The 13,355-nt window shown below is 37.2% G+C and overlaps 1 protein-coding gene across 2 annotated transcripts in view; it reads right to left on the reverse strand.

The window, feature by feature from the left end:
- SLIT3 (slit guidance ligand 3) overlaps positions 1-13,355 on the reverse strand; it is a 497,173-nt gene that overhangs the window by 461,526 nt on the left and 22,292 nt on the right. For both annotated transcript variants that reach the window (XM_062001935.1, XM_062001936.1), the window contains exons 3-4: positions 10,715-10,786; positions 7,742-7,813 (exon numbers count right to left, since the gene is read on the reverse strand). In XM_062001935.1, the coding sequence (XP_061857919.1) occupies positions 7,742-7,813; positions 10,715-10,786 (144 nt within the window). The remainder of the gene's footprint in view (positions 1-7,741; positions 7,814-10,714; positions 10,787-13,355) is intronic.

Consider the following 13,355-nt stretch of genomic DNA (forward strand, 5'->3'; position numbering starts at 1 on the left):
AAATGTATGTACCAGAGATCTTACATTTCATTCCACAGGAACAACTTTTTGGACTAATAGTTGCAAACTCCCCTTCCCTCACCATGATTTTAAATTGACTGTATATTTGAATTGTGGAAACAGCAGAGAAACTCCTTTCAACTACTGTTTTTTTTACTTTCCTTAAAAAAGAAGTCTTTGCTGACCTTATCTGGTATGTCATTTACACAAATGACTAACATTTCTCTAAGTTCCTGGCAGTTAAGTAGTGTAAGAAAAACAGATTTCACTGAAATCTTCCAGACAAGCCAGTGTACAGTATTGACAGATAAATGAAGTCTGTGAGGCATATCTTGGGAACATTTATTTTGGCTGTTTGAGCCAAGAGAAGCACATAAAGCTGAATCACAAGCAATACAAAATTAATGAGCTTCCTTCTTTCCTTCCAAGAAGGTAATAAAGGTGAGCTGTCAGCTTGAGCCAAGATGTGGCTCGATAAGACTTAGTACTTACATCCCTCCTCAACGATTTACTGAAGTGTAGTATTTACACTCAAGCTGTCAATATCTATTCTACTATTTTTTATTTGTAGACATATACAAAAATATTACATACACACATATATATATATACACCAAGAACTACCATACTCTTGCTACTGCTTTTGTCTTGTGTGATTCTAAATGTAAACTGAAGTATCGACCACACAGCTATGTAATCAATCATTTGCATCTTGTAGAGCGGTTTCCATCATATCTCATGAATAAAATTTGTACCTATTATTTTTTCTACTCATTAGCTCAGGGAAGATGTTCTTCTTTGGGAAGCTACTGATATTGCCTGGATTTTTCATTATGCAAGTCTTAGAGAAACCAGGATTCCTTATTGGTGACTTGACAATGTTCCTTTAAAGTCAGATATCCAGTATGAGCTTCTTAGTGGATGAAAGGCAGCTGGCAGTCTGTTAAATACCTCTGCTCTAGACATGAAAAAATAGCAGAACTCTCTGAAGTACCTTAGCCCTCTCCATAAAAAGAGCAGCATCTTCCTAATACCCAAATCGTAGGCAGATGGCTCGGCGGAAGCAGAATGAGATTTAGAAAAGATCATAGAATGGTAAGGGTTGGAAGGGACCTTCAGAGATCATCTAGTCCAAATGTTAAGCTGTTTAGTTTCTTGCAACACACAAAAATCAGAAAAATTAATCCAGTACTGGTACTGGCTTACAGTCCACCTAGATCAGTACCTTGTTTCCAGTAGTGCCAGTATGCAGATGCATACAGGGACATGAGCATAGGAGAAGAATCATAGAGTGGTAGAGTTGGAAGGGATCTTTAGAGATCTTCTAGTCCAGCCCCCTTGCAGAAGCAGGTCAACCTAGATCAGGTCACAGGAACATGTCCAGGCAGGTCTTGAAGATCTCCAAGGAAGGAGATACTTCTCCAGCTCTACTATGTTTCAACCTTTTTCAGCTTCTTAGACTTCTCAGACTTCTTAGCCAAATAAGATCTGGCATGTTTGGAATGGGTATCTGTTTCATGTTCATAGCCAGGTTTCTGATGATCATCTCTGAACTTCATTTTAGTCTTCCGTGAGCTCTAAAATTTTAGGATTTCCCTACCCACCTCCCATTTCCCTGTTCTTCAACCCTGAGTTGCATCTGTTGTATTATTTCAGTCACTCAAACTCATAATCTGCTTCTAAATTCCTCAGAGTGGACATTTTCATTAAATCTGCCCATGAAGCAGTTTTCTGGAAGGCTATATAAGGATGGTGAGAGATGGTATGACTTGGATCTCAGTCATCCTGCTAACAGACTTTATCTTTAGTATAGAGATTCTTTTACAGTAACCCCAACAGCATGAGAGGGAAATTCATGCAAGTTGCTCTTCAGGAAGGAAGGGACAAGGCTTGAGGTCTTGGCTCATAGATTATCTAGTCAAATGAGTCAAGTCATTTCCAAAATGTTTTGTCTGGCTGAAAACAAAAGTTTTCCCTTAGAAGAAAGGAAAAGCATCAGTGTAGACTTTACTGTAAGAGTGAGGGAGCCCTGGCACAGGCTGCCCAGGGAGGGCGTGGGTCTCTTTCTCTGCAGGTTTTCAAAACCTACCCACTTTAGCAGGGGGTATTGTACTAGATCTTTAGAGGCCCCTTCCAATCCCTATCATTCCATGTTTCTGTATACACTAGCCCTGACATTAGCTATCTACACAAGACAGCAGAATGGATCTGTTTAAGACATTGGCTGTGTGGGGAACAGTAGTAAGGCTGTACTCATGCCAAGTTAAACCAAATAGTTACTCCAAATAAATTCATACTTTTCCCATATATTTTTCAGACAGATTATCCAAAAGGGAAGCCTTGGGGCAACCCTCAAACAGGAGAGTAAAAAGGAATGGCAGTGACTCAAGTAATACAAGGAAGATTTGCTGTACAGCATCCTCCATTCTCCAGGATTGTGCCATTGGCTTTCAGGATTAAAAGCAGTTAAAACATCCCTTCAGATACTCACAAACAAAACACTTCAGCTCATCACATTGGACTTCTCTCAGTGTAAAGAGTCACATAGCAACTTATTTGAAAGGCAGTGGTAAAATTTTCTTGAAAAGGCAAGGTAAAAGAGACTGCTTTTTCAGATGGTTGTTGTAAGATTCCTTTTCTCTAAGATGTACTAACTTCTCAGAACACATGGGACAAACATTATCAACAATATTAATTAAATATTAACAAGCATCAGTAAGTATTGCTTGAAACTGCAGTCATCAGCCAGTGGAGAGAGAAGCCTCATGTTGCCAGCTCCCAGATGCTGGAAGTGCAAGAACGATGTACTAGTCTATTCTTGTACTAGTCTATTTTGACCTGGAAGTGTCATAAACTGAATTTCAGTATTTGACATTATTAGCCAGCTCCTACAAAGAGTGCTTGAGTTTACAACTAGTCTCTGTTAGAAACTGGTTTCCCCCATTTACGAGAAATTACATAACTGACACACAGATTATGATCTGGGATTAGACAGTAAAGGTTCATTTTACTCTGTCGATGGTGGGTTTCTGCAGCAGTGATGCTGCCCAGAATGAAACATTAACTTCATTTCTGACAAATGCTACACCCAGCTCCTGAGGGGATAATGAGGGAATGCTGCTGTCTTTGGTATGAACACAAAGAAATCCATCCCCTCCCAAATGCAAAGGCACCATAGCTTCAAGATGTCTCTAGGCGGCCCCGATTCATCAGTCACACCCTCCTTAGAGGAAAAAAAGGCTAAGTGGAACTAGATGATGTCTAAAAGTCCCTTCCAAACCCTACCATTCTCTGCAAAAAACAGAATACATGCAATTGTTATTGTTTCTCACTCTTGAAGCACCAACTGTTCCTAGGAGTTTGGTAGCAAACCCGGTAATACATCAACTTAGGCGTGGTAATTTCAGAGAGAAGAGGGAAGTATGCAAGTAATAAAACTGACTAAATATCAGATCACAACTATTAATCCATTTTAGTGAGTCTTTGTTCTCCAGCATTTCCAGATAAGCATTTTATGATCAGTGATTTCCAATTAGATATGTTACCCATAATGTCATGGGGAAGTGGAGACACAAAACACTACAGCTTTTCCCTGAAAGGTTACATTCAAACTGTCTTACATCTTTACAAATCCATATGGCTTCATAAATATGTGTAGGGTAGACACTTCCAGAAAAATATCTAAACTGCACACACTGCAAACCTTGTATAAACACTACAGACTTGTCCATGCTGCCAAAGCTTTGCAATAACCTTTTGTTTACAACAGCAAAGAACAGTCCAATGCTTTTATTATTTTGCCCACTACTCTGAAGCACTTTGCAATCTTCCCACTCAGCATGTTAATTACAGAAGATGCTTTTTGTATTACATGATTTATGTAAAGCCTGTTCAATCTCAACTTATGAAATCCAGATTGTGAAGCATCACATAATTTATTCTTCTCCTTAGCATCTTTGGTCACTAAGAGCAATTTTACAGCATGCTATGCCAAATAAATATATGTTAATACCTTAATGAAGCATTTAGAAAGCTGCTTCCAAAGACTCAATCCACAGTAGCATCTCTGCAGTTGAAGGTCAAGTACCATTTCCATGTTGACCTTTGTCTTAGCATGCACTAAACCAAAACCATACATCTATCTGCTACAGTTAAAATCTGGACTGTAGCTTTTTTTGAAAGTAAAAAAGGTAATTATTTTTTCCAACTTGTAAAAGACTGGATCTGGCCATGCTTATACATTCTTCCCCCCTCCTCTAAAAAACAAAAACATGGTTTTAGTGTTTTCAGATGTTGAGATCTTTTATGCTAGCTAAAGACACTAATTTGAATAGAAAGAACCAGCCATCAGCCAAAGTCCAGTCTTTTGAAGATAATACAGATACGTGACAATTTCTGGCAGTTGGCTGTGGAAAAGTCAGGATCGGTTGGTGTCTTATATCCTGCCTCATTTTTCACAGAAATGTGTGACATACATCTGGCTCTGGAAGAAATTTCAGTTCATCTTTGAGGCTCACCGGTATGCCTCTTCCTTCTTGATTCTCTTGGCATATGAAACGTCATTTAACCTTAAAATCAAACGTTGTGTTAAAAGCAAAACATCCAGCTGAAATGTTTAAATCCAAACTAAATTTGGGTATAATACACTGTGCCAGAATTACTGTGTTTGAATGTGCACATGCACGCAACTTCAAATCCCAGAAAACAAAACCAGGAAATAGGACTGAAGTCAGATGTTTTACAGTTAACTGTTAGGAAAAACCTGGGGAAGGGAATTCAAAATAAAGAACCAAACCTTCCAGACATCAACAGGTGCAGGCAGTGTTCTAAAGTTGTTAGCCTGCAACTGGCCAGGAGGGTAGGCTATCAAAATTCACCACTGGCACTTGCAAGTTTTAGCAGAGCATTTCCACAGCTTCTTACACACTTACTGAACAGAGGCATACATCTGTTTGATGTATTGATGGATTGAACAGAGGCATACCCTATAAATGCCATCACTCAACATCAATTAGTCATATTTGTTGAAATGAAGCACCTGGAACTAAAGGGAAAGTGATAGTCAGAGAAGCCTGGGAGAAGCTACCAAGCCTGAGAAGACATATAACAAAGTCCTTCGAGCACCTCAGACAGACAAGTCATGTTGACACCAATAACCTTTATGTTTCAGAATAAAACTGTAGAAGTGTACTGGAATGAAACCACTAGAAACATTTATAGTTTTCCACTATGATGAGTGCCACTGATCACCCTCAAGAATTCTGAATGTTAGGACACAGCAGAACAGCTTATACTGAAACCACTGAATTTCACTAAGGGACAATGGTTAAAAGCCCTGTATATTTGGAAAGCTGAGTATAAATATGCCAAAGTAAGGAGTGGCTTCTACTTCCACATCATCTCTCAGCTTCGTATTGTGAGCTAAACATACCTTGCATTACGGGCTTCCATCAGCTGATACTGCCAAACTTCATTAAACTAATATACAGTTCTAACAACGTCCTGCTCTGTATCTGAATGCCTTTAGATATTTCCCACCAAAATGCCAAACCTTTAAATAAATATATATTAAAAATTAGAGTAAAATCCAAATAACTGCAGAGCCATCCCCGTGGTGCTTTTGGCAGCAGTGTCTAACAGCTCTACAGACATTTTAATTCAAATTTCCTTCGACTATGATGCAGGACATTTCAAACCAAATCCTGCTAATTTACTCGGTTACTAATGATGGATTTGCTTCAACCTCCAGACAAGTGAAAATATATTGAGCTAAAATAATATCCACCTAGGTTATGCCCTTTGAACGATTACCACGTGGTGGGGGAGTGGAACAATATACTTCCACTGTTACTTTGAATGAAAGACCTTTATACATGGTATTTTGCCAGGAATAGAAATTACTCCTGTCTTTTCAAGTCTGCCCCAGTGCAGCTGCTTTGTTTAAAAAGAAGTTAATGATGACTTTCGCATCCACTTCAATAGATCAAAAAACCCATTATCCTAAAATTAAAGCAATATAAGCAATTTTTATTTGTTATTTGAAAGAAATTAAATGGAAAAATGCCAGTTTTTAAAAATTCAACCAGCATACTTTCTTCATTAACATTTTGCAATGTTTCACAATACTTAATAAAATTGCTTTAATATTACCTAAAATGTTGCAATTTAGCCTTTATAAGTTACGCCAAACTTTCCACAGTTCATTCTCCAAAGCCTACTGACTCATAGCAAAAAAACCCCCAGATTTATAGTTTCATCCTAGAAATGATTTAGGATGAAATACCAAAAAGTTGCAAGTTTCCAGGCCTCTCTTCCATACTACATTCATTTAAGAAATATTTTAATGACAGGCAATCCTAAAAGAGAAGCAGAGATGCAGTATGTTTAACAGGCTAAGTTAAGAGTCTGCACAGGGAAAACATAAATAAGACACTATTAAAGGTAACATAATTCCTCTCTTCTGGTTCCAGAAGTTTTCATTTGCTTATAAAGCGGGGTCGACAGAAAGACACCCAAAGATGACACTTGAGTATCACTTCTGGTTTGTAACAGATTCATTTTGTCGCTTAACTACATCCATCTTTATCTAAATAGAGACATGATAAATCTTGCTTTATACACACACACATATATACATAGATACATATATATAAAATGAGAGTAAAATTAAAACTTACTAACTAGAATTCACAAAGATGAGCTGTAACATGAAGAAAATGTTTACCACAGTCATCAGACTATGCTTCATCTTGGAAAATTAATCTGGTTGTTATTTTTTACTGCACAGGAAATGTTAAATACATCAGCTATGACAAAATCTCCACCCTGAAAGTGCTTTCTAAATGAATGTAGGTAAAAATTGATTACAATCAGAATTTAAAACTCATCTCCTTTATTGCCATAAATAAAGGAACTGTAACAATTCAAGGGAAAAACCCTGAGTAAATTCATTTAAGAAGTTCAACTCATGAGTGAAATGCAAATCTAACCCTGAGACCATTTAAAACACTTTTAGTACAGCATATGCTCAACACTCCACACTTCTCTTGAACAATTGCTAGTGGGATATTAACCCTTAAAAGCTGCTTTGGAAAACATCAATGAGAAAATACATCAAGTCCTAAGACAAAAGCTTTGCAGGTATTTATATTTCAGTTTACACTCTTGCATGGCCAGTAGTTTCCTACAGATTGGATCCACGATTAAGAGACTTCTTAATTAAATGCAATGGCTATCAAGAGCAAAACAAATCTACAATCTTTTCTTGACTAAGTCTTGCATGCTACCTTGGAACTCACAGGTATCAGTGGCATTAGGCAACTTGAAATTAGTTAATCAGATAATTAAGCCTAAAGGCAGTTTTAGTAATACTATGGCTCTCAAAGAAGACATCTGCAACTTCCTAATATAATGCAACATATAACACATGCAATACAAAATGATTATAAACAAATAATTTTCAATGAACGTACCAATTTTAATGGTCTAATGTCCTTTTGATAGGTTACTAAGAGGCTGGTGTCATAGACAGTTCTATTTTCTTGGCAAGCAATTGCATATTTCTTTTCAAGTATTAGCTACCATGCAATATCAATTCAATTGTGTTTAAGGGCAAACATCAGTTTAGGTAGGTACCTATCTCTCTCTTTTTCTTAAAGGAAGTTAATTTTATCATCATGAAATACCATGAATGACCATTGATAGTAAGGGAGATTTTCCATAGACCTACAGAGATACTTACAGCCGTTCCAGTTGTTTTAGATCCTGAAATGCTCCACGTTCTATCACACTAATCTGATTTTCTTCCAAGTGTCTGCAATTTAAGAAACACCAATTAATTTTAAGACAACAGAATAAAACAGCTTCCTCACTTCACATATGCTACAAAATTGCTTTTCACAGAAGTACCAATAGGAGTTATAATTAGAGATTATTAAACAAATCTGGACAGAACAGCACAGTTCTTGGTCACTTACAGGAAATGGATTCAAAAATTGCCTCCTGACTGCTGGACATTTTGTTTCCAAACTTCTATAAACATAAGCATTATGCTCAGAATGGTGTTGGTCTAGAGACTGATTGCTACACCCTTAGCATATTACTCTTAGTTTATGTAATGTAATTGAGATAACTGACTCCTGCAGCCCACAGCAGGAACTTTCTCGATGTGAACAAAATTTATTTGTCCAGGCTTTATGTTTAGCAAAGACTTCAGGCTTGCCCTAGAGAAACTCACTTGTAAGCAACCCAAAGGTGTTCAATCCCTCCAGAATCAGAGCCATGGCAGCTATGTGTGATAATTGTATACAGTCCCACTGCACAGAAGGGGCAAAAACAGAAGGGAAAAGTCCCAAGTTTCCACTGTGTCTGATCCTGCTTGTCTTCACCCCTTCAGCCTGAGACAAGGATAAGTTACAAGCAATTGAGGCTGACTTCTCTTTGATTTACACTGCAGGAAACTATTGATTTACACAGCAGAAATGCTCTTTATAGGTAAAGTGGAAATCCTGAAATGGTGATACCAGTAGTCCTATAGGTAACCTATTTCTACCGTCAGTGCTGCCTTCCAACACACAGCCATTTTCGGTTTCTGTAAGAGCACTCAGATGCATGGACTAAATCTCTTTGAACATTTGATGTGGCTTTAGCTAAAATACAAACACAAAGGAAGAACCTAACTCACAGGAAGTCTGGGCTCAGCCAAGACTAACTAGTGAAAAAACCTTATTCTTGCCTGTTCTCAACAGCCACTCCTCTGCACTCAATCCTATGAAGATGCTGAAAGCTGTTCAACTGGATAGCAGTTGAGAAGACAGACAACAAGAGAGTATTCCCTAGTCAAGACCACATACAAAGATCAAAGAATAGAAGTTAAAGAAAACAAAAACCACCAAACATGTGAATCAGAGAGGTATGTTCCTATAAGGTGGTGGAGGAAAAGCTGCACGAGGAAAAGGAGAAATGATGACGTTGTAAGAGAAAAAAGGAAAAAGTGCACAAAGGAATTTTTTGCATCTATGTGATCACTTTGAGACTGTTGTGCCAGTTTCTGGCTTAGTTTTTTACTTCTGTTTTCAGGCATCAGAATGAAGATGACTACTTTTTCTATGAGCTCTGGGACAAGTTGCATGTTTCTGTGCTTCCCACTACATCTCCATCACATGTGGAGGGAAAAGAAGAGGAAAGACCAGTGTTGGTAACATAGAAGACACAGAATTAGGAAAAGTCAATAAGACAACACAAATTGAAAATAAGAAATTTTGAAGGATTTCTAAAGAGAAAAAGTGCACAAAGTAAAATAAGAAAAAACAAAAACATGGACCAAATATGACAAGAACATGTAGAACAGGGAAATGCACAACAAAAAGGGTATGTTAGCAGACGATGAAATGTCACGTCTTGGGCTTTAGATGGTCTTCATACATTGCTTATTCTTAAGGATACTCAGTACAAATGGCAGCAGCAGCATTAGGCAATATTTGGCACTATAAAAAAACAACCAAAACAAAACAACTACTGACATTAATGATAGTATAGTATATTTATTTTAATAGACTTCCAAAATGGTATTGACAGTTGGGATAGGAGCCAAGGAAATCTAAAAAGCTCTGCTGCTAGAGATGAGAGAAACTCCACAGGAATGAAAAGTCTTCCAATAGATTTGAAATATTTCCTAGTATATGACAACTTCAGAAGTGTTAAGGTAGTAAGAGAAAAGACTTGTCCTTTCACTGGCAGAATGTAGTTAATTCACTGATTGAATTATCACCAAGGAACTGTAACAGCCCAATATCTGCAGCTATAAGAATTTATTATAGAAGATACTCAAAGGAAAACATTGACTGCACAGGGCAATTCTAAGAACTACAGAAGAATTTTTAGGGAGTGATGGTGAGATTACTTGTGTGTTTCTTCTGATAACTCTTTGTTTCAGAAGGAGCCAAGAGAGTAGGAAAGCCAATGTGTCTCTGTCAGTGCTGAAACCAACTCAAGTTTTTGTCTTGGTCACTAAAACTTGGGATTAAGTAAAACAGTTTAGTAAAATCCTGCTAGTGAACCAGGGGGCACACACACAGAGAATGGAGCCACCACTGCAGATAAGGCACTTGATAAACAGAACTAGTTGCCTTTCTTATAAAAAGTGAAATCAGAAATTTGAACTTCACCCATTGGTTGCTGTTAACACAAATAAATTACTCTGTTTCAGAAGACACTTCAGTAAGATCATCTCAGCCTTGCTTTTAAGCATTTAGCTCTCCACACACACATATATGATTCTCCTCAATAATATCACATTTCTCACTGAGAAACTTGCAAAGTTACAGTAGCACTCAGTACCCAAATACAAGCCCAGTGAAGGCAGAAACAAGTCACCTTAAATGAGAGCTCCAGAAATATTAAGAACCTAAGAGCTTAGCTTCAACTAATTCAGTACATTATGTTCAAAAGTATTTTGTTTCTCTCATCTGGCCTTTTCTTTTTTCCCCCCTCTCATTTATGTCCAAATATTTAAAGGTACTTTTGGTTTTTTACATATAAGTCATATATACTGTTTCATATTTCCAGCTGTTCCAAGTTGTCTGGTTTAAAGAATATTAATAACTGGATAATGTACAGAAATTACTAGCAATTTATCTCTAGAATTATGAGCATTCTTAGTACAAGCACTCTGAAACAGTCTTGTAAAGAAAGACAAGTTCTGTGTTATACTCACAAGACACGGAGATTCTTCAGTCCTGTGAAGTCCGTCTTTGTGATTCTTGTGATGTTGTTTTTTTCTAGATCACTGCAGAGAAAAAAAGAAACCAACATTCAGACATCATAACTCATATCCAAAATTCCATAAGCACAAAGTGCCTCCAATACTGGAGCATCTCTCAGCTGCTCGACTTGTATAAACTGATGCCTCCATTAAGATCTCAAAAAGCAACTCATCAATCCTGATGCATTTTGCCTCCTCCAAGTACATCATTCTCACACAAGAGTTTGTTCCATTTTCATTTCTAGTATTGGTGTTCACTATGTGCTTCTTTCTCCCACAAGACTATAGTCTGGCGAGAGGCTAGATACATTTAACATCCAGTTGGTATAATACAGCTGAAACAGACTACTCAGCCCCAAAATAAAGATCAAACTCTGGGCTTATTTTAAGCCTAGTTAAGTCTAGCCTACTGCAGAAACTTAGGGTACACAGAGCTTGAGGAGAAAATGACTTACTTTAGTGACTCCTAAGTGTAGTCCTACCCCAATGATTGGAAGATTTGCAAAGCTGGGTTTATTAATTCATCCTAATTGGGCAGGCTCCTTGTCCCTGTATAAATGCTGTTTTTTAGAACATATTGTTTATCACACCAACCTTTCCTGTGTGTGCTCACTCTTTGCAGATTCCTACCTTCCATCTTTAAATTCTCAGCTTCTTAACACCTCTGTTACATGCTGACACATTTTTCTACTGTGATCACATACCAAGTATTACCTCCTGCACTCTGTTTCTGTCTGTGCTAATTTATGCTCTAGATTCAAAATTACTAAGTAATTGGCATCTTTTCCATGACAGGGAAAACCCACTGAAACCAGACCTTGAGCTGCCCACTTTTCTGCAGCTTTTCTTTGGAGTGGGCAAACCAAAACACAGAAATACTACATGTCTAAGCTTGTATCTTAATAGAATAGACATCAAAACAAACCACTCTTGTTTGAGATAAATTGTGTTCAACTCAAAGTTGAGTGAAATTAAAAATGAAGGAATTTATAAACTAATCCTTCCTGCAAGACTGATCCTATAGTAAGGACAACTCTCAGTAGAGCAGCTTTGGTGCCTTTAAAGTCCCAACAAACCAGGAATAACTCCTTTTGTTTCCCAACATAAAGAGTCTGTCATTTCACTTCAAAAGAACATCCACTCAATAGTCCTAGTGCTATAGGTCCTGTGGTGCTGCTTCTTCTTCTCTAGACTTGCCTATGCTAAGGACTCCTAAAGGTTTCTTGGTTGAGCATGTCCTGTTTGGTTGGTTGGGTTTCTTTTTCTTTCCCTCTGTCCATATTGTTCTACCTGAGCTAGTCCTAATCAACAGGGACAAGACAGCTAGTCTTTCTTCCTGGTCTTCAGCCATGTTTATTTTAACTTAACAAGCAATATGCAGTGAAATTAAGAGTAATAAAAACAGAGGTACTCTCCATCACATCACCACAAATTTGTTTGAAGTGTCAGTTTCCTAGGTACAAGAAGCCTTTTACAAAAAAATAAACTTTCTAATATTTGTGTCAACTCTTCCAAGTCACATTTTATACGTCTACCAAAAGCTGCTAAATATCAGAACTACAAGACTTTGTGGTAACAGTTTTCACACCACAAAAGCATTCATTATTTTTTCTAAACATCACAACATTGTTTTCATTCTATGGCAATAGACAACAACATTTGTCAGAATATATTGTTTGCAATCCAATACAAAATATTAAGCCATGAGGCTAGACATTCATTTTCTAAAAGAGAAAATGAGATCACAAACCTACAGCAGGGAGCCTTTCCTATGCAATGGATTTTACTGAAGCTCTTACATTAACGTGCACTTGGATATAACCCTCTTTTATTTAAAAGGTTCAATTCTCTCGTTTCTACCAAAATTCAGAGAAAAAAAACAAGATTAGAGTATTGTTTTTAAGTATATTTTGCAATCACCTCACTCCTGCACGAACCTTGACCCTGAAATAATTTCTGAAAATCAGATGAGTGTTCCACAGTGCTGTTTCAAGTTGATTAATTTTGTGAGTACAAAAAGAATTCAAGGAAGAAGACAAAATTTCCATAAATGTCTTAGTTACCACGTTGGTATTCCAAAAAATGGTGCATGGATGGCTGTCTAGGATGGCTTCTAAGTGCCTAGCAAGTCATACTGCAAATAAAATGCAAAAGCTCTTGAAGTGTTGAGAACAGTTTAATCATTTGTACCGTCCCACAGGAGGGAAAAAGCACTCCTGGCTGGCACAATTTCTAGTAATTTTCTATCATGTATGCAGCTCCACACAAGCCTTCTGATATGACTGCTACTTAAATCAAGTCCTCACATGAGATCCTCTCAGTAGGAGAAGTACTACTAAAAATATATATGAGTGTTCAAGCATAAATGACTATTTCCATTGAATCAAGATAGCTTTTTTTTTGGCCAACATGAAGTACTATTCTTCTAAGGCATTAAATGAAAAGCAATTGTCATAGTAACAAATGTCATTTTTCTCCTGTGAACCACATTGTCAAATAAAGGCAGTTACAAACTTTGAAGTTTCAGCTTGTTAAAAGGTCCATTTTTCAATATTCAGAGAAGCAACACAACTGAATTATTAGTTTATCTGTA

This window comes from Colius striatus, chromosome 9, assembly GCF_028858725.1.
Source record: "Colius striatus isolate bColStr4 chromosome 9, bColStr4.1.hap1, whole genome shotgun sequence".
NCBI lineage: Eukaryota > Metazoa > Chordata > Aves > Coliiformes > Coliidae > Colius > Colius striatus.